A 26778-nucleotide genomic window follows, 5' to 3' on the forward strand; every position below is an offset into this window, starting at 1 on the left:
TAATGGGTATTGCCACCATATATGAAGAAAAGTCCTAGTCTCCGTGCTGCATCACCAGTACAATTTAGACTTTCCCTCTTAGTAATAGGATTACTAGTATTTTAGTAATTCTTCCTGGGGTAAGGTACCACCTATACATCATTGTAATGATTTTTTTCTCTTACACCTGTATTAGCTGGTACTCTTGCTGCATCCCTATATAATTCCCACCGAAGATTTTCTGGGATAACTTCTTATAAGTCTTTTCCTACCTTTTAAAAAAAGTAATATTCCTAACTTCCAAATCTGCCCAAATCTCATAAATAACTGCTACCAATAGTCTATGCCAGTGGTGTCAAACTCATTTGTTACAAGGGCCAGAGCTGACATAAATGGGACTTTGTGGGGCAGGGCCATGTGTGTCATAAAATGTTACGTCAGGCAGTGGTAGGGTTGCCAGGTCTGTGTTGGAAAATACCTGGATACTTTGGGGGTGGAGCTGGGAGAGGGTGGGGTTTGGGGAGGGGCCTCAGCATGGTACAATGCCACAGAGTCCACCCTTTGAAGTAGTCAGTTTCTCCGGGGAGCTGAGATCTCCAGGCCCCACCTGGAGGCTGGCAATTCTAGATAGCGGAGATACAAACTTTATAAAGGATGTAGACAAACACAATTAAAGATATTTTTTTTTTACTTAAAATACAAATATGCTTAAAACTTGTGATATTTTATTTAAAATTGAAAGGTGGGAGGAAAATAGTGGGATTTTGCAGTGACCGTAATTACAAAGAGAAACATGGGTAAGATTTTTATTTTAATAACTGTAATACATCCTAGCCTAAACAATTTATATGTAGCCCAATTTTTAAAATAATTTTCCGTTTACTTCATTATTGGACATAGATTTTGTTCCATCATTTGGTCCAACTTACTAGGAATGGGCACGATCCTAAAAACCCTTTTTGGTTCAGGGTGGCCCCCATACCGAGCCAAAAGGTTGCTGTGCCGGTCTAGTCAATTTGGTTTCCCCTAGACAGAAGTGGAAGGGATTGCCCAGGAAGGGAGGGGAGTGAAACTTATGGGTTTAATAGCTTGCAGCCATTTATACTAAACAGCTCAACTGTGGACCCTGCAGTGCTCAGCTGTTAGGTTTAAATCTCCCCAAACAGCTGAACTGGACAAAAGTCTGGTAAATGTTTGGGGAAGGCGCATCAGTTCTGGGACTCTGAACGGGCCCAAGTGTTGAATTTTGGCTTGTGTGCCAGTCCATGCCTCTCCCTACTAGAGACTAGAATGCCTAAATATCTTATATTCTCACTCCTACAAGATGAATTAATTATTTCACTTTTACCTTTATCAACTTCAGTTAGTCCTGCCCCCAACAACACTGACTTAATGCTGTTAATATTATATCCAGAAATTGCCCTGAATTGCATTGTTTGATTTAGACTCTGCTCTGAGGTCTTAGGATCCCATAATGCAAAAATGATATCATCAGCATACAATAATAGTTTTGTATTATATTCCTGGAAAATGGGAGTTTTGATTCTTTGATGCTGATGCACCACTATTGCCAAAATGTCAGTTGCTATACTGAACAGAAGTTGGGAGAACTGGCAACCTTGTCTGACTCCTCTTCCCAATTTAAAGAAAGTGGAGGGGACCATTTACTATTCCAGCTCTTGAAGTCTTATATCCTATTTTAACCTATCCACAAAATTCACTACACAGACCAAAAGCCGTTAAAGCTGAATTGAGAAAAGGCCAGTCCAGGGGTGGCCAATGGTAGTTCTCCAGATGTTTTTTTGCCTACAATTCCCATCAGCCCCAGCCAGCATGGCCAATAACTGGGGCTGATGGGAATTGTAGACAAAAAACATTTGGAGAGCTACCATTGGCCACCCCTGGGCCAGTCAATTCTGTCAAGTACCTTCTCTGCAAATGCCTTCCTCAGTAAAGTTGATTAGATTAACCAGCATTCTGATATTGCAGGCCATTAAACGATTTTTCAAAAAGCTTGTTTGGTCCAAACTAACATAGTAACCTAATATTCAATCTAATATATTTGCCAGAATAGTTGAAAGAATTTTATATTGTGTGGATTAGCAAAATGGGTCTATAGGAAGCGACAGCATAAGAATCTTGTCTTCCTGACTTCCGGGCTACGTCGTCTTGCTAGCAGGTGGATTCGCGAGCTCTCCTGCTTGCGTCTCCACACCCCTATGGATGACACCCCCAAAGAGACCCTGGGAGGGTCACTTAGGTATGGGGCTTTCACAGTGGAACGGGGGTGCAGTGGCTATTGCTCCTGTTCCTTCTGTGTACTCTGAAGCTCTTTCTGTCACGACCGCTAATACAGCAACAAGAGACAAACGCTCGACTGCTTGCCTTTCTTTTCTCTAACAAGCTTTTGATCTATCACCCCTCTATCTCAAGCTCGACAAATCTGCAATGCAAGTAAGTTTGCTTTCAATTGTCAAAGGCTAATGGGTCTTTTTTATATTCTAATGACTTAGTAGTTCAAAGGAAAGGAAGGAGATCGATATCTATAATTTCCCCGTGAATGAGGCCGTGGAAAGTCAATGAACATCTTTAAACATTGGAAACAATTTGAATTAATTGAAATACGGACATTGAAATCGACCCAGATCATAATTGGATATTTGTTAAAGAGACTATTATTTGGCTGCAATACGGTCTGAACAAAATAAGATACCTTTTAGAGGGATTTTTCCTTGTTGTCTGATCTGAAATTCATACGTTAACATCTAAAACTTCAGTTGGAGGAGACTGAGAAGGATGAGCTGTCTAGGACTCTGAGCTACTTTTTAATCAGGATTAATGGACTGAGTTTCCTGACAGAGAAAAATGGCTTTGCTAAGCGAAATTTCTTATAAAAAAGACATTTTTAGAAGTTTAAAATCTCTGAGGCAAGATCTTGGATTATTGGCTGACTTGGTTAAGAAGCAAATGGCAGCTTTTTTGCTGAACGCTAGCAAAACCTCAAATCTACATGAGCAGAGTGCTAAAGAGAAAAACAGGTTGCTTATCTGTAACTGATGATCTTCGAGTGGTCATCTGTGCAGTCACACACATGGGTCTTGCCGCTGGCAATGAATCCATACCTTGGAGTCTCCAATAGCTTACCTAGAGCGTTTTTTGGCACGCTCTCCCGCTCGCCCTGGGGAGCAGGCATCAACTGCACATGTCTGAAGCGAGCAGGAGGTGCCCCTCCCACTCAGTTTCTTCCAGCCGCTACTGACAGTCTACGTAGGAAAAAACGAGAGCAGAAAAAGCCAGCAGAGGGGAAGGCTGGGTGGGCGTGTGTGACTGCACAGATGACCACTCGGAAGATCATCAGTTACAGGTAAGCAACCTCTTTATCTTCATCATGGTCTCTGTGCAGTCCCACACATGGGTGACTAGCAAGCTGAAAGTCAGAAAGGAAGGTGGGTGCTGGCAAGAAAAAAAATTTTTTTATACTTACAATTTATGTATGCACTCACCTGGGGTGATTTCAGTGGAAGATGGCCCTGAGAACCGCTTGGCTGAAAGAGGCGTCTCGTCTAGCACGAACTTCCAAAGCGTAGTGGGAGACGAACGTAGATGGAGAGGACCATGAAACAGCAGAGCAAACGTCCTCTAAGGAGACGCCCTCCAGGAAGGCCAAGGAGGTCAAGACTGCTCTGGTCGAGTGAGCCTTGAGACCCTCAGGTAAAGGTTGCTTAGCAACTTTGTAGCACAACCGGATTGCAATAGATACCCACTTAGAGAGTCTCTAGGTAGAAATTTTGCATCCTCTGTGAGGATTGCTGTAGGCCACAAACAAGTTAGGATCCTTACGGAAAGGTTGTGTACGAGAGAGGTAAAAAGACAAAGCTCTTTTAACATCAAGGGTGTGTAGAGCTCTTTGTCTAGAGTCCTTAATATCAGGGAAAAACGTGGGCAACGAAGTAGAAGTTGAAAGATGAAACTTTGACACAACTTTGGGTAAAAAAGCCGGATCTGCTCTCAGGACCACCTTGTTCCTGTGAAAAACTGTATACGGTGAGTCAGAGTGGAATGCACACAAGTCACTAGCTCGTTTACCAGAAGTGAGCGCAACCAACAAGGCAGTCTTCCAAGAAAGGAAGCTGAGATCCACAGAAGCCAAGGGTTCAAATGGAGGCTTCATAAGTTGTGCAAGAACTAACAACAAACTCCAAACAGGCACAATTGGTTTGATAGAAGGGTGAAGGTGTAACATACCCCTGAGGAATGATTTGGACAGTCTATGAGAGAAAACAGTCTGACCATCAATAGGTTTATGGAAAGCAGAGATGGCTGAAAGATGAACCTTCAAGGAGGAATAACTGAGGCCAGAAACTTTCAGAGACAAAAGGTATTCAAGGATTGAAGGGGAAGGTACAGACCCAGGATCAAGTTGTTGAGAAAAAGCAAACGAGCAGAAACATTTTCACTTGCATTTGTATGAACGTCTGGTAGAAGGTTTCCTGGCATTTAGGATAACTTCTGCAACGTTTAATGATAAATGTTCGGCCAAATTCTCCATGCTGTGAGCCTCAGGACCTGGGGATTGTGGTGCCACGCTTGGCCGTGATTATGAGTGAGAAGGTCATCTGCCAAAGGAAGGCAGCGGTAGGTGTGATTGGACATCTGAAGGAGTCTCGTGAACTAAGGTTTCTGTGGCCACCACAGCGCTACCAGGATGCAATCTGTACCGTTCCGAGTGATCTTGAGTAGGGAGCGAGTAATCAGAGGAATGGGGGGGGGGGGGGGGAGGTAATGAAGTGGCCCTTTCCAAATGTGAAGAAAAGCATCGTTGCCTCTCCTGGAGTAAAAGAGAGGGCATTTGGAATTGTCCTTTGTTGCAAAGACATATATTCATGGAAGCCCGAAGCATGCAAAAATGTGATGCAGGTAGTGAGGATTGAGGGACCATTCATGGTCATCTAGGCGAATCCTGCTGAGGGAGTTGGCCAACACATTCCCTATTCCCGGCAGGTGGATAGCAGTCAGGTAGACGTTGTTCTTGATGCACCACTCCCATAGGGCTATGGCTAGTCGACATAGACGGACAGACCTGGTCCCGCCCTGTCTGTTCACATAAAAAACTGTAGCCGTGTTGTCGGTTGTAATCTGAACGTGCCGGTGGGTTACAGACGGGAGAAAGGACTGAAGATCCCTGTGCACAGCAATGAGTTCTAGGCAGTTTATGTGCATGGCCCTCTCGGGAGTAGTCCATAGAACCCTGACAGTCATGTCCGCTAAGTGGGCTCCCCATCCCCACTTGGAGGCATCTGTGGTTACAGTGACAGAAGGAGTAGGAAGGACAGAAGGCATTCCACAAAGTAGATTGTCTGGTACTGTCCACCAGAGGAGGGAGAGCTGAACCTTTTGAGGTACAGTAAGGATGGTGCTCTGAGGTTGTATGTGCGGGTGGTAGGCATGAACAAACCAAAGCTGAAGTTGCAGCATGCGCAGTCTGGCAAACCGAAGGATGGATGTTGTTGCGGCCATGAGGCCCAGAAGATGTTGAATCATGGTTGCAGGTAGTGTTGGGGCAAGTATGACCTCTTGGGCCAAGGACAGGATGGATTGGGCGCGATCTGTGGGAAGATAGACGAGGTGCAGAGATGTGCAAAGACGAGCACCTATAAACTGTAGATCCTGTGTTGGGGTGAGATGAGACTTGGTGACATTCACATACAGGCCCAAGGAGGCAAGAAGAGAGAGGGTTGTTTTGAGATTCTTCACAAGCTGATATGCTGTAGGGGCGATTAACAACCAGTCATCTATGTACGGGAACACAGGAATGTTGCGAAGGCGCAGGGCAGCTGCCACCACTGCCATGCATTTCGTGAACACCCTTGGGGCAGTGGACAGCCCGAATGGGAGGGCTCGAAACTGGAAATGATGTTGTCCCATGGCAAAACGTAGATATTTGCAGTGCTGAGGTCTGATGGTTTCGTGGAAATATGCATCTTGGAGGTCCAGGGAGGCCATCCATGAGTCCTGTGGAATTAAGGGTAGGATCGTTTGGACAGAGATCATTCTGAATTTCTTGTAGACTATCCGCTTGTTTAGTCGTCTGAGATCCAGAATGGGTCTTTTGCTACCTTCCCTTTTGGAAACTAGGAAGTATCGTGAGTAGAAGCCTGTCCTTTGATGGTGATGAGGAACAGGTTCTATCGTGTTTTTCTGGAGTAAGTCCACAAGCTCTTGATTGAGATGTGACAGCAGGGTGGCAACAAAGTGGTGATGATGAGGGGGCAAAACAAACTCGATGGCGTAACCTAGCCGAATTATGGTGAGCACCCAAGAGTCTGTGGTGATTGAATTCCAAGTCTGATAGAACGGGAAGAGTCTGGTGTGATACACAGGATCCAGTGGTCGAGGAGGGCACGGAGCGAAGTCAAAGAGACTGCTTGGCTGGTTGGGTAGATTTTTTGGTTTGCTGAGAGCGTGGCTTTTGGTGGAAAGGTGGTTTTTGCTGAGGGGTTTTATGTTTCCCTGTTTAGGAGAGCGTTGACGTCTTTGAAACGATGGTCTCCAAGATCTAGGTTGAACTGTTGAGGGGCAAGTTGAGAGACCCCAAGTCATTTCGCCCTCTTACGGCCATCGTCCACAGATGTGAGAACCTTGTCGGTGAAACAGGCCAAGGCCATCAAAGGGAAGATCCTCAGTTTTCTGCTTTATATCTGGTTGCAAATTCGTGGATCTGAGCCAAGCATGTTGACGCAGTGCCACCGAAGATGCAAAAACCCTGGATGAACAGGGAACAGCATGCCTGATGGTGTTTATTTGCTGCTTTGAAACTCTTGAGAGCTCAGCTACTAAGTTAGAAGCATCCCTTTGGGAAGTCTTGGGAAGAGAAGGGATAAAGATGTAAACTGGTTGGCCAGATTGAAGGTGTAGGCAGAGAAATAAGCTAGGTAATTGTTCACCTTAGAATTAGTAGAAGCAAGATTATAGATTTTGCGAGCTAGGGTGTCTAACTTCCGGCCCTCACAATCAGGAGGTGTAGGATGTCTAGAAGGTTTGGCCTTAGATGCGGAATGGACGATGATGGAATTAGGAGCTGGATGTGAGGCTAAGAATTTTGATTCTGGAGCATGGACTCTATATAGGGAATCAAAACGCCTGGAAGTAGGTGGAACAGAGGAAGGCTTGTCCCAAGCCTCACGAAATCCTTCCAAATGCACTGGAAGCATAGGTAGAAGTGAACCTGAAGGAAAATCTGCTTGAACCAGATCGTGCACCACATCTGAAATCTTGGGTGAATCCGATGGTAGAGTCACGTTCAAAGCCTCAGCCATAGTGGTGATAAGATTCAGGTAGGCTTTTGAACCATCCGATGGGGAAAGACGAGTTGGGTGAGTAGAGTCCGAACTGGGGGAGCCAGAAGGGTTTTCGGAATCGGAAGAACCAGAGCTGTCCTTGTCGGATTCAGAGTCCCCTGGCTCCTGCAGAGGAGCAACAGGTTTAGTTGGTACCGATGCAGACTCTGGGTCCTCAGGAGGAAGAGATTTTTGTCGTGGTGGCAGAGTGCTCGAAGTTGTGGCTGTTCTAACTCTGAGAAGTCTATATCCTTTACTTTTGTCCTTCAACAATCTTGTATGGATTCTCTCACTTATTAGAATGTTCAAATGCAGTTTGCTTTGGATATAGCACTGTTTTAGCTATTTTCAGAGTATCAAAGAGCTTCAACTTACCTTGTGCTGACTTCCATAATTTTCTGTCTTGCAAGGATCTAGTAACTTTTTATTTGCTTGCTTTTGCAGTGAGATCACCAACCAGTTATTTTCTAGCTAAGTCACTTTTCTTTTTGATATAAACTGCTTGAGGTATCAGCATGCCCAATGAAGGATTTAAATGCATCCCATATAGTGATATAACTTCTAAGCTTTTATTAACTTTAAAAAAAGACCTGATTCATGATGCTGTTCTACCTTGTACTTTATTATTTTGCAAAAGTAAACAATCTAACCTCCAGTTCATGTGGGAGATGCTCTGGGGAGGAGGGAAAGGGGGAAATTGTGCTCTCCATTTTCTGTCAGCACAGGAGGTGATTCCATCCTCTTTCTCCTTCCTTATTGCTGCCTCCAGATCCTCTTGTCTATTAGTAAAATTGTTCTTAAAATTATAAAAGGCAAGATTTCCTTTGCAGAAACAGTGCTGATTTCAACATGGGTTCTGTTTTGTTACAGATAAATTTGTACACAGCATTTTTAAGACTAAAAATTATGCCAACACTTACTTTAGTTCATCATAATTTCTCATTGTTCATCATTCTTGTGAGTGCACATGCATTCTTTCAAACACAGAACATATTTGGTGGGGCTGGGCGGAATGAACACTGTAACGTGCTTTTAAGTGCCTAAAAGCCCAGCATTCAGCCTTCTCTACAATTGTATTCCAGTTTTGATTAGGAATCCCTAAAGCAGATAAAAATAGTAGTAAAATAATTGAAAAAATAGCTTAAAAAATTTTTAAATCACTCAGAGGATCTGCAGAGAGAAAATTAAAAGCAGAACTGTAACTCCAAAAATAACCTCACCCAAGAACAAAATCTAAACAAATAATTTTCCCACAGAGAGCATTTAGTTAGCTTCTCTAAACATAAAAGTAGAAAGGTCAGATTTGAGTTCATTAAGTGACCAATATAAATGACGATTTTCAGTTCTCAAGACCAGCCATTGCAACTGAGTTCTTGCTGCAGCAACACATTTATTCTGGCAGGATACAAATACTGTTGACAGTTTTATTCACCAGGGACTGCAGAAGGCAGGACTCAATCAGTTCTGTACCCTCTGCAACTTTGTCCTTGCGAGCTTGTATCTCAAAGGCGATTAAACACTGGCCTCACAGCCCTGGTCAAGGGTTATTTCTTCCTCCTCTGGGACGTATGTGATCAAAGTTCACAACTGCCTCTTAGTCTCCTGTGGCCTATTAATGGAGCCAGAATTTACTAATAAAATGCAGTTTGAGTGTAGCCAAAGCACAAATCTCCACTTATCTCACTGTTTCCCTGAGATGTTATTGGTTACTGATTTTTCAAGGTTACGTTTTGTTTTACTAGGTTCCACTCACATCGTGACACCTAGAAGACTACTGGATGACATTAAAGCACTTACTGTGACAAAATCAAAGGATACAGTCTACTTTAAGGATGAATAGGGATTTATAATGTTCAGAGAATTTCAGTTATGTTTAACTTAATTGAGCACAATCCAGCCATGTCCCCATTGATTTCAATGGGCGCAACCATAAGCCTGTTCTTAACTTTCCCACTGATTTCAATGGGATTTAAAAGTGCTTGACTTGATCTGGATTATGCCTTATGTATATATTTTATGAATTAACTTTCAGTGCTGTGTTTGGGGCTGATATGTTCCCCATTCAAGGGGATATCTTTTTATAATTTAAGATCTGCTGCTTTTCTTTGGAGGGTGGGAGGGTAGAGGAAGGTCATGAATAAGAATGCAGAAATGTATGTAACAGTTTGTGTTTTTAAATTAACGTGCTCAGTTATAGATGGCATTTCACTGTGAAATGTTTGATGTAGTGTGGCTATCACTGTATTATGCTATGCTAGGGTTTGGAAAACATTTGTATATATGCTAATGATCTTTCAGTAATAATGTGCAAACTTTCTATACTATAAACATGACTATTTCTAAAGATGCTATAGCAGAAAATGAACTGAAAATATGAGAGCTGTAAATAGAAATGTATAACAACATATCACAAGTGCATTGTGTTGAACGACAAAACCCCATGCAACTTGTCAGAATTCACAGAAAGCAGCTTGCAGTAAGGTACAAATAGTAAGGTGAGGTCTTTTTCTTAAGGAATCTGAGATAAAATACTGATGTGTATGTCTGGCTTTGCATGGATCTATGTGGTATTTGGGTGGTATTAATCATGGAAATAATAAACATTTTATGAATAAAGAATTTTCAAAGAATGTGATATCTTAATTACTTGACAGCTGTTTTTTGCCAGAGAGTCACTACTTGGAATGAACATACACACAAAAATATCTTTGTTATGTGGGGAAGTGATATGAAGGGGAGCTGTAGAAAAGTGGGTTTGTTTAACAGAAGCCTCATGTACATCCTTCAAGAGATTCCCAATGCTAATAAAAATGTGTATCTAATTATGCCATTTTGTCCTCAGAAGTTAGAAATCATGACTCATAGATATAAAGACAATACCAATAGTGCCCAGTATGTTAACAGAGCTGTTCTGAGAGCAATGATTCAAGCATTCAATATTGAAGATCAAGAACGGGTACACTGAACACATTTTATTCTATAATAAAATAGCATTCATCTTTGCACAAAAATATACCAAAACGTGGTCAACACAGAACTAGCCATATTAAATTTTCTTGCCCAAGATGCATATTGAACCATGCACAGGTGTAATTTTGCAAAACTTATTCCATGTTCAGAAATGTGGGAATATATCGTTTTCTGCTTTTTTTAATTCACTGAAGGTTTGTGGTTTACATTTTTTTATAGTGAAGAGAAAAAAGTGTATTTAGTTCTTGTTGGTTAGTTTCAGATAGTCAGTTTCTTGTAACACTTGTTCAGATGTAGTACTGGTTAGGTGTAACATTAGGAGATGTCTGAGTTTTAGCCCTGGCTAAGTCTTCTGAAATGACATGCACCATGTGTTCTGTGGTTCTCTTCAAGCTGTTTGCAGTCTGTATAACATGATCCAGAGTAGAGTTTAAGATCTGAGAAGAACAAAATTAATACCTCTTAACTTACAAAAAAACCCCTTGCTTCTGTATTTCAGGATAAGTAAAATATTCAAGCTTAGAACTTAAGTTTAAACTGTTTGAACTTTTTAAACACACACACACCTTCGATTCTGTGTCTTCAATTTGCTTGTTTCTCAGCTCACTCACTGATCTTCCATGGATATTCCTACTGTCAAGGTATTGAGGTGAAAGGATAATAGTATCATACATCCTTGAGTAGTGAGTTTTGGGAATATGTAGATTTTGTCTAGAAAGCAAGAGAAAATCTACACAAGTATTTCATACTGAGCAGTACAAATTTCCACATGTAATGTATTACAGGAGAAGGACTGGAATCCACTAATGCTAAAAGCACACGATCTTCTTGCTCAATGCGAAGTTACATTACATCATATTATCTTTTAAAAAATGTTAAAACAGCAATACAGATTTTTTACTACAACATTTTAAAAAGTTTATAAAACCTCAGAATTCCATCACATGGGAAGGGAAAGGAGGGTATCAGTTTTCTCCCTATCCACTATCTGTTTTCTTTATCCTCCTTTATACACAGCTGTCTTCAGTATTCCATGTTTCCAAAGGCCAATGGTTATGTTGAAGTCCAAAAAAAGTCTGGGTCAATGTAGTATAGTGGCTAAAAGAAGCAACAGCCGTGGACTTTATCAGGGTCTGTGTTTGCAGCTGCAAGGCAGCTTTTCATCAGCCCTTGGCCGTTGTCAGTGAACCTGCGGATGGGCTCCTACAGCAGGTGCAGCCTGGCCAATCAGCTTCTCTAGGGCTGGCCTGGGAGAAGCACATCTCCAGGCAGACCAGGAGTTCAGAGATTTCTCTCTGGTCTACCCCTCCCACGTTTATTTGGGCTGCTGCAGAAGCCTCTGCCTCATTTGGTTTAGGGTCTCCCCAGTGAAGAAATTCCTATCAGTGTTACGGTGTTGCTCTACTGCTCTTCTTAACAAGCATCCAATTATTAACCCTCCTAGGAATTGGTATTTTTGACCCCAGAGTCATGGAGAGGGAGGAATTGGTTTATCCATTTAAAGCTTTCTACGGACACCAAACTCCTGTCAATGAACTACAGTACCCTGAAGTCTCTCTCTGCTCCTCACTGCCTTTTTAAATTCTGAGTTTCATCAAAAGAGGAAATGGGGTCAATCTGGCCCCAAATAGACTTGGCTTGAAATAAAAGCATTATGCTTGATCATAATTTGTGGCACTATTGATCCTCAAAACATTGAAAAAATGATTTTTGCACTGTTCCCATGTTTAAATAAATGGATCAACACCAATTATCTCCATTTTATAGAAAGGTGGAACAAACCATGAAAACAAAATATTTTCTCATAAGTTATATCTATAGACTTTTTTTGGCTATGAGGATTCAGAATACTTTTGGAACTGGGGGAAAGCAGTCTTTCCCCCAATTCAAAAAGAAGTAAACGCCTGTGTTTGTGCTCTGTCAAAGCTTCCCTTATGCCCACAGCTTCATGGAAAAGCCTCAAATTGAGCCACACTACACTTTTGGAAATGGGGTCATTCCATACCCCATTGCAAGACAAGACATGTTTGAAGGCATACTCTGAACCTCACATTTTCCAGAGTTGAAGGAGCCATGAAGCCTAGAATTCTAGATGACCCCTGGTCACCTGTTTTCTGAGCTATTGCTTCCCTTTTGCCCTTCAAATTTTGCAAACCTTATGATCTCAACTTTACATATCGGGGGGGGGGGGAATAAGTACTCTAGATCAGGGTTTCCCAAACTTCTTTCCCATGGCCCAGTTATTTTTACACTTCTTCGTGGCCCACTAAAATTTGGGGGTGGAGCCGGAAGACAGGAATTATGTCATTTCCTGTGGAGTCAAAGACCAAGTGATGTCACTTTCAGGGCACTCCCCCAAACCTGCCTCTTCTTCGGAAGTAAATTCATTTTCAGAAAAATCTCTCTGAAACTCATGCTGAGCCAAAATGGGGGTGGAAAGTGGGTGGTCCTCTTTTAACCCCCACACCTGCATGCGCCTATCTGTTTGTGTATTCTTCTCCAGCTTGCAAGCACTCCTAATGCCCATGTTCAATTGCCTGCACCACCTACACATCCCTTCCTCAACAGCACTGGCCAGTGTATGCAATGCCAGGAATGCCAGCGCTGGGTACCACCCACACTGGGCCCTGGCAGCTACTCTACCTCAAAATATGCTGACACATTTAGTAGGCCCTTCTGTCAGCTGCTACTACTGGAACCCTGCCTCAAGCTACAACGAAGCTTGCTTGGTTTCAAGAAAATCTTTTGACAGCTATTTTTCATACTTTTCTTTGGTTGAAACACGGGGAAATTGCTGTGAAAAGTAGCACAGAATTGTATTGCAATTAATGAATAGGATTTCAAGTTATATGAAGTTCATACGAGCTTTTCTGCAGTTATCTCAAAAAGGATATTTATGAGGGGCTTGCAGCTTTTTACTGGCTGTATTTCCCATGCCTTTAAAAGCAACTTGTTGTGCAGATACTTAGCCAGTGAACTACTTTAATCCTTTTTAATATCTACAGGAGGAGTTTAATTTTGGTGTCAGACAGCTGTTAAAAGCAGGACCAGTAAAATGGTGCCAAGTTCATAGTACCATCTCTTCCAGTGCTGTTGAGATATACTGCAGTAATCTCCAATAATCTTTTTCTGCCCCACACCTCTTACTCTCACTCACTCACACAGAAATCTCATAGAAGGCCACCTGGCTACAATTGGGGGTGCCAACTTTTCATTGGCAGAGCTCCTATGTCTGCAACAACAATATGATGAACAGAAAAGTTTCATCCAGTAAAAATGGAAGGAAAGACAAAGAAAAGGAAATAAAGGGAAAGAATGAAATGGAAGGAAAAGAAAAGAAAAGAAAAGAAAAGAAAAGACATGGAAAGAAAAAACATAAACATAAGAGGAGCTATGTTGGATCAGACCAGTGGACTATCAAGTCCAAAATTCCCTCATACAATGTCCAAAAAGCACCAGAATGTCAATCAGTGGGGCCAGGACACTAGAAGCCCTCCCCTCCAACCCAGCACCAAGAATACAGACAAAGCATCACTTGCAGGGAAAGAAAGGAGGGGAGGGCAAAGGAAAAAAAAGCGTTCTTCACCATCAGATGACCCCAGCCAGCAAAAATTCTGCCCAGGGTCATTTGGTAAAAAAAATAGCTACTGGAATGCCCACTCCCTGCCTCTCCTGGCTGAAAAAAACACACCCTTTTTTTTGCTGCCCAGGCCTGGGGAAATCTCCCCAAAAGAACAAACTGCAAGGCACATGAAAGCTCATAACTTGAAGAACACTTCATGGGTCTAAAGTGCCAGTTGATGCTAGCTTTTCTCTCAAACACTGGGAGTGGGGCAGAAGGAAGGAGAGGCAGTCCAGCTCCTCTCTGCACAACACAGAGATGGGGCAGGGCTAGCTTTGGCTTTTCTTGTGACCCGGTAGTGAGGCTTCTGTGGCCCGGTACCAGGTCACGACCCTGCAAATGGGAAACACTGCTCTAGATAACCCCAGCCACCTGTCCACTGAGCTGATTGGTTCCCTTTGTCCTTCATATTTTCGAAACCTCTGATTTGATCATCTCAACTTTACAGGGGAAAGTTAGTCTAGATGACCCATAGCCACCTGTGAACTGAACTATTCACCTTTAAATTTCCCAAAACCCTGATTCACCTTCTGAACTTTACATATTTGGGGGGGGGGGGTTGTGCAGAAGATTACAATGATTGCTTTCTTTAAAATAGTTTTATTGATTCCCAACTGTGCCTTCTGCTTTAAAAATGGTGGGGTCAATTTGACTCCATTTACAGTTTTGTGGGTTTTTGATGTTTTCCATGAGGGGTATTTTTTACCCCAATTCCAAATTTGTCTCTCTTTTGTCCTCCATTTCTGAAGAAAGTTAATCTTGAGGCCTTGACAGAGAGAGCTATCAGGTTTCCATTGCTTTTTGCTGTAATGTGGGGCCACTTTAACCCCATGCTGAAGTAATATAACTGGGTTTTTTTCCTTGGGAGGGTTCACTGTGAAATTAGAGGAGACAAGCTGAGGACCTGTGAAAAATTCAAAGTGGGTGAGGAAAGACATGAAAATCCCTCCCTCTATAGATCTTTCCTCTGGTATTCTATAAGTTCTCAGGGGTTTGAGTAGACCAACTTACCCACCTGTGTGTTTTCCTTCTTTCAATATCCCATATCTCCTGAAGCATACTAAGCCCTCATCTAGCCACTGTGGCAAGTGGTCTTTCCAATATCTTTTTATATGGAGAATCCCCAATATAGAACCCGTTATATTTGCTGTAGATGGCCTGGCTTTGTAGCTGGCCCATATTATGATCATAAAAGCAGTGTTAATTATTCATTATGGCAAACGTGGATGCAAACTTAAAGGAAGAGTTACTATTTCAGAAAAGAACAAGGCAGCGTTGACTAGGTATAAAAACTAGGTTTAGTTCATGTTGTTTGTAAAAAGCCTGCTGATATAACTTACCTGTCAGAAAGTTTATATATAAACTCTTCTGGTGGTTTGTTGAAACAAAATCTTTGGAGGGCAAGGTTTTTCTTATGTGAACAAGCTGAAATTTTGAAGGCCACAATTATAATAAAAGACAACTTTCATATAGTCACATCTTGGGAACACCAACAACAAAAACAGGTGACACAAATCAGCATACAAAGGTAAAAAGAAATGTAAAAGTGCATAACCTTAATACCATAGCTTGATTTAGAGAAAAATTAAAAAGACAATGAAATAATTAAAAAAAAATTCATTGCCCATGTTTCTAAAAATATTTAAAATACAGAAGAAAAACTCAAACTCTTCAACTATTTTACGTTTTATTTAAATTTAAACTTTGGTCTTTTGATGAAAATCTATATCTACTTCTTTCCAACTTATTCAAGTTATGTTCTTAACAGTGTGTTTGCACTCCCAGCACCTAAGGGAGGGGAGAAGGCAGTGAAGGCAAGGATTCCTTTACAACTACGTGCCAATAACAGAATCACACACAACATTTTGAAATAAAATGGCCACAGCTTTTATTGGTTACAGCTGTAAGAAGCCTTGGCACAGCATGAGTCTACTGGATCCTGGCATCAACTGACCTGCCTGCCAGTTGATGTACTTCGTCTCACCCCAGGCAGCTTGCTGGGTTGGGGAGAACCATGGGACAGGATGGCAGTTTACACAAGGACGACCGCCAGTAAGTGGTCTCCCCTGCCACTTGAGCATGAGGGTAACTTGTTGGCAGCCTCTGAGCTGGGAATGCCTCTTGAAAATCCTTACCCCAAGATCCGTTAAGGGTATCCCCATATGCTGGAAAAATAGGCATGCAGGCAGATTTGCCTAAAATGGATTCAGCCCCATGCTGATACCACCCCAAGGCTGTGACATAAATGCAACAGAAAACACCCTGGACATAAAACATTATCCATTAGGTTTTCTTCCCCCATGGAGGGACTACCCACAAATCCCCACACGCCTTCTTCCCCTAAAGCATTAAAACACAGAGCGGGATAGGTGGACAAGTGATCACGTGCAGCCAGGTGAGCTGGCCAGGTGGCGCAGTGGCCCCTCCCTTCCCCCTCCTCCGGACCCAAATCAAGTCCCATCATAGGCCCACCTGGGAGGGCCAGGTTTTCCCACTGTTGCAGCTCTCCAGCCCCACCTGCACAGCCCATCCTGTCTTGCAGGACATGGCAGCCATGGCCACTGTCACTCCCATTGGATCTCCCTGTCTGCATGGAACCACAAATGGGACCCACAGGTGAGTTGGGGGTCCCACTTCTACCTACATTGCAATCAGAACTATTCGATATTTTATTGATTAAAATCTAACTCTTATTGCCTCCAACATAACGCCCCATTTTATGGCTTAGACAGTATCCAAACAGTGATATGAGGGCATGCCCTTCTGTGCTTGAAAAACAGCTGTGTAGGAAGACACACTCTATATCTTATTCTCTTTCCTGTTGTAGACAAGGCAGATAATAAAGATGGCTGTAATGCATCCTTATGCAGAGTCCCTCAGTACCCTGCTGGCTATATTTTAAAGTTAGGCCCATTCACATTTTTTACGGTATCTGAGATATAAAATTATTTTTCAAGATGAAAACACTAATCTCCTTACTAGAGGTTGAACAAAATACTTTTTAGCATTATGTTTTGCTCAACTTTGTGCTAAACGATTAAACGTTTGGGAAGATTTACCAATACCACACTCATTGCTCTTCTCAAAGTTGCTTCTTTTTCTTTCACTGTTAAAATGGCTTTTCCTATCCCTTTGTGGTAAAGCTTCAGAAATAAAAAGCAGACAGGAGAAAGTTACAGCATGTTAGTTCTATGACAATCTAAACTTTTATTGAATTTGAATACAATTTAAGCATTCTGAAGATACCGGCAGAAACCACTAAATCACTATTTTCCCTCTTAGATGGAAACTGTGCAGATCTTCAGTAATGGACAATGTCATATTACTATGAGAAACAGTGATTTTTTTCAGTGTGCATCTCTGCAATCAGAGTTGAAATCTCTGCACTAACCAGAAGAACATAAGGCTAGTCTTGGTCATGAAACTGAATACTAGATTCAGTAAGTCGAAATTACTTTCTCATATCTTATAGATATAAAAGCCCTTTTGTCTTGGCAAAATGGAGCTCTCCCATTTGTTGGGGGTGTGCTCCATCAACCTGTGGCCCGTCAAACCATAGCTCAAGACTACTTGTGTGCCATTGGTTGAGTCTGTTCTTCTATCCCACCCGAGTGACTGTTGCTAGCCAGCCAAGCTGATTCTATCAATAAAAGGCAACTAACCTTGGTCCTGGCAGTTTCTGACTCTCCCTATTCTCCCATTGGTTGAGCCACCTGTTGTACTGATTCACAGAGGAGACAAAGAAACCCTTCCTATGGTTGGATGACGGAGGAAGGAGAGAAAGAGGCATAGAAAGTTTTCCCTTGATTGGCAGAGACGGGGGTGGGGGGAGGCACCCTGTAGCAGCAGGCCAGATACAGAGAAAGAAATAGGAAGGGAAAGTGAGAGACAGAGACAGATTGAAATCCTATGTTTAAGACCAACAATGTTATCAGAGAGAGTGTGTTGGACTGAAAGGTATCACTAAAGGCTTCTGAGGGAGAACTCATTGGGACCAGTCCTGACTAGGGCTGCCAGTTCTAGGTTTATGGGAAATTCCTTTGAGATTCTGTGGTGGAGTTTGAGGAGGGCACAGGAGTCAGGGTTTCGGAGTAGGGTTTGCCAGACCCGGGGTCCTGCTGTGGAAGCTGACTGAGTGATTTTAGACCAGTCACAGACTTTCAGCATAACCTACCTCACAGGGTTGTTGTGCAGATCAAGGGGGGGAGAGGAGAATGATATAAGATGTTTTGGTCTCCCCACTGTGGAGAAAGACTGGCCTTTTCCTGTGTAGAGGCTGCAGGGATGGGGGAGGCAATGGAAAGCTGAAGTCAGAGGGGCAGATAAGAGGAAGCAGATAGGGCTGCCAATTTCAGGTTAGGAAATTCCTGGAGATTTAAGGAGTGGTGCTTGGAGCAGGTGGGGTTTGAGGAAGGGTAGGACCTCAAACAGATACAACACCCTCCAAACTAGCCATTTCTTCCTGGGAACCACTGCTGCAAACTCCAGGTGAGGGCTGGAGATCACTCACAATTACAACTGCTCTCCAGATGGCAGTGATCAGCTCCCCTGGAGATGGGGATGGGGGAGAGATGCCTACACCTGGGTTGCTGGGAAGACAGCAAGGGTGGAGGGAGCACTCACCTAAAGCCTCTTTCTATAGCCTGTTCTATTTTTCTTCACAATGGGCCTTATTCCCAGTCTATTTATATTTATGCTGGAGTTAATCATGCTTGTCTCCTTTGAGTCAATAGGACTTAAATTATTTGCAACTTGTCCCAATCAATGCAATGGAACATTAGGACATTTTTTAATTTATTTACTTACTTCATTTATACCTTGCTTACTGAGGCCTGTAAAAAGTCTGCCGTGAAAACGTTGTGAAATCAACATGATCCCAGAGTTGCTAATGATTGGTGCTTGCACAGGGGACTACCTTTATTAAGAGCCCCGTGGTGCAGAGTGTTAAAGCTGCAGTACTGCAGTCCTAAACTCTGCTCACAACCTGAGTTTGATCCCCGGCAGAAACTGGGTTTTCAGGTAGCCAGCTCGAGGTTGACTCAGCCTTTCATCCTTCCAAGGTCGGTAAAATGAGTACCCAGCTTCCTGGGCGGAAAGTGTAGATGACTGGGGAAGGCAATGGCAAACCACCCCGTAAGAAGTCTGCTATGAAAATGTTGTGAAAGCAACGTCACCCCAGAGTCGGAAACTTGCACGGAGACCTTTCCTTTTTTCCTACATTGGTTTACAATGTAAAGTGGTTTACATTGTTCTCCAGATTATTCTCACACCAACTGTGTGAGGCAGGTTAGGTGGAGAGTGTGTGATTGCCCAAGATTACCCAGGCAGCTTCCATGGCAAAGTGGGGATTTGAAATTTGGGTTTTCTAATCCTAATCTGACATACTAATTACCACATCATGTAGAAAAGAGCAAAAGTCCAGTAGCATGTTAAACACTAACAACATTTGGGGCAGGGTATGAATTTTCATGAGTTAGAGTGACTCACAAAAGCTCATACCCTGCCACAAATTTTGTTAGTCTTTAATGTGCTATTGGATTCTTGCTCTTTTCTACTGCTACACAGACTAACATGGCAGTGTTCCCTCTAAACTGAGTTAGCGTGAGCTAGCTCACAGATTTTTAGCCTCCAGCTCACACATTTTTGTCTTAGCTCAGGAAGGATGACCCCAGAACATACTAATTTATGCAGTAGCTCACAACTTTGATGCCAGCAGCTCACAACTTTAACGCCAGTAGCTCACAAAGTAGAATTTTTGCTCATAAGACTCTGCAGTTGAGAGGGAACATTGATGGCTACCCATTTTCTCTACCACATCATGGTGGTTCTCTTATTTTGATTGATGCCATGTAGCCTAATCCAGCTCTAATCACAATTAAACTGGTTATGTAAGCATACATAGAGATGGGCAGCTGAGTGTGTGGATATACTGCCTCACTGACTATGAAATCAACTTGTGCTTGGCAATTCTCACTCTGCAATCCTGTATGTGTGCATGGATCTTTGCTACATTTGGGTAAACTGTACAGCTTAATTCTATATAGTATTCTGTATTGAGACAAACTATTAATTATATTAAAGGTTCTCCACATGAAACAGCGAATAATATCTTACAAAACTTTCACCTTTTTGTTCCCTTGCATCCGCTCTCCATAATTCATGATGTTTAGTCTTTGGTTCAAGAAATAATTCAGTTGATTTGTTTTTTAATTCCACAAATGGAGTATCTTCTGTATCACTACCTAAATCCCCAGCCCCAAAGAGGTTAGACATTATAAATGTATAATTCTTCGCAGGTCTTTTTTTGTAGAAAAAACCCAGCAGGAACTCATTTGCATATTAGGCCACACACCCTGATGCAAAGCCGGAACTGTGTTCCTGTGCGTTCCTGCTCAGAAAAAGCCCTGATTCTTAGTATAGCTATTTTAATGCAGTCTTCATTCAGACATTACTTTTATAATCCTTACTGTTAAAACATTTGTTGATACAAGTTAATTTTTTTAGTATCCATGAACAACAGAAATGCAACAAGTATATTAATTAGGGGTGGGAGTCTAGCAGGAGCTCATCTGCATATTAGGCCACACCTCCCTGATGTAGCCAGTCCTCCAAGAGTTTACAAGGCTCTTTTTTGTAAGCTCTTGCAGGATTGGCTACATTACGGTGTGTAGCCTAATATGCAAAGGAGCTTCTGATAGAATTCCACCCCTGATATTAATTGATCCATATGATACTTCCAGTAGTAACATACTAATATCATACATTTTGCTGCTGTACCTCCAATACATGGAAGGACAAATATGCTATTCAGGTTTAAAATTAGAGCAAACTCCACATGTGTGGTTTCCTAACCAGTATATAAATTGCTGTTTCTGACTGAAATGATAAAGTGTGTATAGGTTCAACTTAATAAATATATAGCAATATATCATGTACTTATTCAGGAAAGGCTAATTAAAAACTGCAGTTAAACTATGAAGTCTTGTTACAAGAGAAAATCCAATCTACCAAATTAGTACGGATTTGAATGCAGTATTTTATGATTTAAAAAAAAAAGATTCTGGAGCTAAAGCCAGTCTGGATACACAGGTGTTCATTGATCAAGGAAATGTATTCTGCTCTCGTTCAAGAGCATTTCATATGTTTGTGCTTCATACATTTCAGGTCTGAACCCTGGCATGGTAAACAAATGATAGAGCTGAGCCCTGGCACAAATTAAACCTTGAATTTTGTTGGACTGGCAACAGATTATTGCATTTACTGGAATCATAACAGCTACATTCAAGTTCAGTGGCACCTTAGACACCAACAAGATTCTTGGGATATAAGCATCGAAGCTCCCTTTGTCAGATATGAATCTTGCTGTTCCACTGCAGACCAACATGGCTACCCTCTGAAACTGGAATCATATAGCAATTAACTGCTTCAATTCTAAACAATGTAAACTCTTGCATCATATTATAAAACCTAAGTACCTGATACATCTAGATCCACTGTTGTTCCTTCTAAGAAGATGGAGAATCTTTCACTGTCTGCCTTTACACTGCTTGTCTGTTTGTACTCTGCCTTATTATTTCTGTGTTGAAAATGGGAAAATACAGCAAAAGATTTATTAAGATTTTCACAGCAAGTATGAGGATAGTAAGTCTATTAGGTATACTGTGAATGTTTGTTTGTTATAATTGTTCCCTGCAATAAGTTTCAAATTTAGTCATAAAGTATATATACCAACCTACTGGAAGTAGAGGTATAAATCTGTTTATTTGGTTTACTTGATAACTGTATTTTTAGCCTAGGATGTATAATTATATTATGTTCCTTTGCAGAATTTTCCAGCCCCTCAAGGAAACTGTGATCTGAAGGATAAGTTATGTTTCCTATGAAAAAGTTCAAAATGAAAAAAATGATTAGTAATAATTTGTATCAATTACTTCATTTATTGATTAAAACATAAATACATTTGGATTTCATGGTTTTTTATTTATTTATTACATTCAGTTTCTAGACCATCCTCCCCTGTGGAACAGGGCTCAAGACGCGATGTACTTCAATAAAAACAACATTCATATATTTAGTTAAAACAATAAACATACAGTAATTAACTAGATGGCATTAAAACTTTCAATTGTGCCTCACGGGGTGGGGAGGAGAGATAAGAGACAGGAGCATCAGTCAGATGGAAACCATTGCTGTCGTCAACCACCTACCTTGTTTTTTCAATAATGTTAGATTAGTGGTGTTCGATTCCTTATTGCTTATACTGTAGGCATTGGTTGGAGTTGGAGATTTCATTTCCCAATAGCTTAAATTCCTGATAGAAGAAAAATTAAAATAGTGGGATATAATGCATGACCATCATGGGAGCTGATCTTAGCTAAAGGGCAGCAAAATAGCACAGATTTACTAAGGTCCTCTAGCAAAGGCCTAAAGGCAAGTAAGTATTTTGAATGAGATTTTGGATCATGACAACAAAATGTAATCTAGTGCTGGCTGATCATTAATTAAATGCAGGGTCAGAATTACCAGTTGGTAAATTAGGCAAGCATGATCTCGAATTTATGGGAGAATCAAACTATTGGGTTGGATCCAGCAACCTCTCACAGGAAGATACTAATGGACATAGACCCTTCCTATGCTCCCCTGCCCCAGAAACCCTGTTGACTCGTGGGGTTACAAGGTCAATGTGAATTAACACCCATGAGAGTGATGGGGATAATACTAACAAAAAAGGGAGCAAAACTGCCCTCCTGCCTCTTGCATAAATGGAGATGGCACTTGTGGAAGAGGGAGAGAGAGGCAAAATCTTTTATATCTCACCTTTCTTACCAGTGGAGACCTGAAGTGGCTCATATCATTCTTCTCTCTTCCATTTTATCCTCTCAACAACCCTATGAAGTAGGATAGCCTGAGAGTTCGTGACTGGCCCAAGATCACCCAACAAGCTTCCACAGCAGAGTATAGATTCAACACTGTCTATCCCAAAATAACATTTTGCTCCACATAATCAATTTATCAAACTCCTTTATGAATCTGGCTGCTTCATCTCAATAAAATTTGGAAATAAAAATCTATTTATTGCGTATTCCTGATAGTGTATTTTGTAGTATCACACCAGGACAAAATCCTCAAGTGCCAGAACTATCTCTAAGAAGATACTGCTAGGCACTCTTAGGGAACTTTATCTTATTATTGTCAAATCCACCTACCCACCTCATTCCTTTTGGTTTCCAGCCTTTAGTAATATAATGTCAGAGTAGGATCTGGAATATCCTGCTCCATAACCTCACTTTGTCATGGAAGCTTGCTATATGATCATGGACCAGTCACACACTTTCTGCCTAACCTCACAGGATAATTGTACTAAGACTAAATTAGAAGAGGGTAGAATACCAATCGAGTACCGGATCTGCTTTAAGGTTTTAGTACTGACATTTAAAGCCTTGCACAGCCTGGGACTGGCATACCTGTGGGACTGTCTCTCCCTATATGAGCCCCGGCGGTCACTATGATCGGCCAGTCACCATCTTCTGACCATCCCTGGTTCAAGGGACGTCCGGCTTACCTTGACCAGGGCCAGAGTTTTTTCAGCCCTGTCCCCGACCTGGTGGAATCAGTGTTGATGCGCCAGTGTTTAGTGAAGGCTTGCACACAGCAGTGGTAAAACTACTATATGCAATTTATTTACACCTCCACTCTCCAAAACGACAGAATGCTCCGCTGCAACACCACCATACATAACCCACACACAGAAAAGTGTCTCTGTACATTTATACAATTCATATCCCCAGGTGACCAATCAGCTTGCTGCTGAGTCATGCTGACATTGTCCAGGCTGATGCAATCTGGCAAGCAGCCACCTCCTGTCACCTAGATGATCTAACTGACAGATCAGTTACTTTCACTTTCCCAGCATGTGCTTAGAAACTGTCATTGTCTTCCATAATACTGACAATCAGTTCCCTACGGAGGTTCAGGTCCTCCCTGATTTGTTGCATTCCGGAGGGCCTGTAAGACGGAGGTGTTCTGCCAGGCCTATGGCTGAGGCAGACGGATGTCCTCACCATCTAAACTGGCCCCCCTGCACTGATTGCACTTATCTGTCCACACCATCCATGCCGCCTTAATGTGAGTGGTGGCTTAATCGCTTTAACTTTAAATTGTTTTAACTGTTTTATTATGTTGGAAGCCGCCCTGAGCCCACTATGGTAAAGGGCGGCCTATAAATCTGCGGAAATAAATAAATAAATAATGTTGTAAGTCACTGTGGCTTTCCACTAGAGAGAAAAACTGGTGTAGAGGCTGATCAAGAAGCTGTTTGAACTGGCTGCTGATGACCCTGCAGCAATCACATCTGCCTCTGCATCACAGAACATATACTGTAATATATGTTTTAGCCTCTGACATGGAAAACTTACCCATCTGTGTTTTCTTGATTATGGTTATAATTCTGATTTGTTGGAAATTGCCTGTGGGATTGTAATCCACTAGTTTCTTTGTCAGATGAAAAGTAGCAATACTGCAATACAAAACAAAGCACACTATATCTACAAAGCAAAATATCATTTATATTTTCAGCACCTATTTGAAAAGCAGAAAGTACAGCTCTTTTATCAGAATGACTTCTACTGTAGTAACTGTAATCTGCTTTGTGAAAACAGATTTATAAAGATTAAATTAAGCATCAAATGGACTTGCATGAGTAGATTGCTCATTTGCTGGCAGTCTTGATTTTTCCAGAGGCTCCATTCTTTGTTCATAGACAGTTCTCTTTTGTGGTTCTAACTGTCTAAGGGGAAAAAAAACAAAATTATCTTTTAAAAATATATTTTAATAACAAATACTGTGCAGATCTGAAAACACAACTAGTAGTGCTTGCAAAAAGGGGCAAAATCCACTCACATATTTAAAACACTGAATCAAAACAGGTTTTAACAGATGCTGGCTCATAATAGTTCAGTATTCCCCTGCGCAAGCACCAGTCATTTCCAACTCTGAGGTGACATCACTTTCACAACGTTTTCATGGCAGCCTTTTTACAGGATGGTTTGCTCTGTGGCGCAGAGTGGTAAAGCAGCAGTACTGCAGTACTCTGGTCTGAACTCTGCTCGTGACCTGAGTTTGATTCCGGTGGAAGCTGGATTCAGGTAGCCGGCCCAAGGTTGACTCAGCCTTCCATCATTCCAAAGTCGGTAAAATGAGTACCCAGCTTGCTGGGGGGAAAGTGTAAAAGACTGGGGAAGGCAATGGCAAACCACCCCATAAAAAGTCTGCTGTGAAAAAGTTGTGAAAGCAACGTCACCCCAGAGTAGGAAATGACTGGTGTTTGCCCAGGGGACCTTTCCTTTCCTTACCACTGATACTCCTAAACACACTTGCAATTAGTTCAATTGTACTTGTATCACTATAGGCCAGCATCCAAAGCAGTGACCAGATCCATATCCCTAAGGGAGGAGGAGCTTATGTTTCTCAAACAGCAATTTCCAAAGCCATGTAACAAATCACTTGTGAAATTGAGGAGATTCGATAACAGTTTGCTATATGGTAGGGGATCAGCTGCTCAGAAAAAAGTAAGGTGTGCAGACCTCTAGGTTGACTCCTAGCCAAAGTATTTAAATTTTCAATATTAGATTAGATTCTCAAGACTAAATCAACATCTAACAAGCTGCTATGACACTTTAATGTCACAGAGTTTCAGACTTACTCCTGAAGAATAGGATGACAACTACTACTTTTAGTAGGTTGCTGGTATGTTCTCTGTTGAATAATCATTTCCACAGGATGGTTTCTGTTTTCATTCTTAAAAATATTCACTCCAGTAGCAGTCTTGGATGGAGGCTCACTAATGCTTGAAATCACTGGACTCTATACAAAATAATCACATGGAGATACAGAATATGGTTTACTTTAGAACTTACAAAATGATACTAGAGCACGCCATATTTTTTCACCGTACAAAAAGGACCAGGGCTATGAAATCACTAAAAGCAACTTTGCAGGGCACAATTGGACCACTGAGAGATCTGATTTTTGTGACTCTTGTGTTTATTTCAGGAGGTCATAATTTTACAGTGAATTTCCACAATGAAATTAAAGTTTAACTGAAAATTTACATGGAAAACCAAGATTCTTCCCCTTCTTTGCACTGAAGAGTTTTATGCATTCCTCGTTTTCTATTTAATCAGACCATCCAAAAATATATATTAATATACAGATTTGTAATTCTGTGGAAGGGGGCCTAATCCATCATAAGTCAATGTGAAATAGTAACATCTTAACTGCTAGTGAGCAAATAGTTTTAATAACACAATAAAATATCCTTTAAGATATATTCAAAGCTAATTGTAAAAATTGCTTATTTTAAGGATACTAGTTATGCCTACTTCCATCCTAGCCAGGGAATGCCCCAATTTTTGGGGCTCCAATCTGTCACCAGTCAGCTGGCTGGCGGGGAAGCCTCACTCCCAAAGAGGCCCATTGTATGTCACTGTGATGATCTCACATGGAAGTGAACTCATCACTCTGGGGACATTATGTGTCAGCGCTCTAGTGTCCTAGCCAAAAACACGATGGTAACCATAGAGCATCTGCCAAAATGCTTTACCATCAATGCATGTCCTCCCCAGCATGATGTAATTGTGCCAGCAAAATTGCTCTGCCCTTTACACTCCCGGACAGCTCCCTCCCACCCACTCCACCAGGACAATTGGACTGGGCAACCCTATGGGTCAGTCCAGTGGTCATCAAGTCCAGCAACCCGTTTCCCACAGCAATCAAACAGTTACCCTGAAAGACCAACAAACAGGGTACAGAGGCTAAGGGCATCAACTGATATTACTATTACTGGTACTTAGAGGTTAGGTGCATCAAATT

The 26778-nt window shown here is 41.7% G+C and overlaps 2 protein-coding genes across 2 annotated transcripts in view; one reads left to right on the forward strand and one right to left on the reverse strand.

Annotated features, from left to right (window-relative positions):
* STXBP3 (syntaxin binding protein 3) overlaps positions 1–9946 on the forward strand; it is a 43634-nt gene extending 33688 nt beyond the window's left edge. The window contains exon 19 of the mRNA XM_060232316.1: positions 9059–9946. Coding sequence (XP_060088299.1) covers positions 9059–9156 — 98 coding nt within the window. The 3' untranslated portion in view covers positions 9157–9946. The remainder of the gene's footprint in view (positions 1–9058) is intronic.
* Positions 9947–10273: 327 nt separating this feature from the next.
* The window catches only part of AKNAD1 (AKNA domain containing 1), a 37734-nt gene continuing 21229 nt past the window's right edge, over positions 10274–26778 (reverse strand). The window contains exons 9-19 of the mRNA XM_060233040.1: positions 25610–25770; positions 24604–24694; positions 24324–24424; positions 22116–22219; positions 21641–21785; positions 21384–21484; positions 20023–20150; positions 16968–17091; positions 15249–15333; positions 10853–10997; positions 10274–10723 (exon numbers count right to left, since the gene is read on the reverse strand). Coding sequence (XP_060089023.1) covers positions 10574–10723; positions 10853–10997; positions 15249–15333; positions 16968–17091; positions 20023–20150; positions 21384–21484; positions 21641–21785; positions 22116–22219; positions 24324–24424; positions 24604–24694; positions 25610–25770 — 1335 coding nt within the window. The 3' untranslated portion in view covers positions 10274–10573. The remainder of the gene's footprint in view (positions 10724–10852; positions 10998–15248; positions 15334–16967; positions 17092–20022; positions 20151–21383; positions 21485–21640; positions 21786–22115; positions 22220–24323; positions 24425–24603; positions 24695–25609; positions 25771–26778) is intronic.

This window comes from Heteronotia binoei, chromosome 2 (assembly GCF_032191835.1).
Source record: "Heteronotia binoei isolate CCM8104 ecotype False Entrance Well chromosome 2, APGP_CSIRO_Hbin_v1, whole genome shotgun sequence".
Taxonomy (NCBI): domain Eukaryota; kingdom Metazoa; phylum Chordata; class Lepidosauria; order Squamata; family Gekkonidae; genus Heteronotia; species Heteronotia binoei.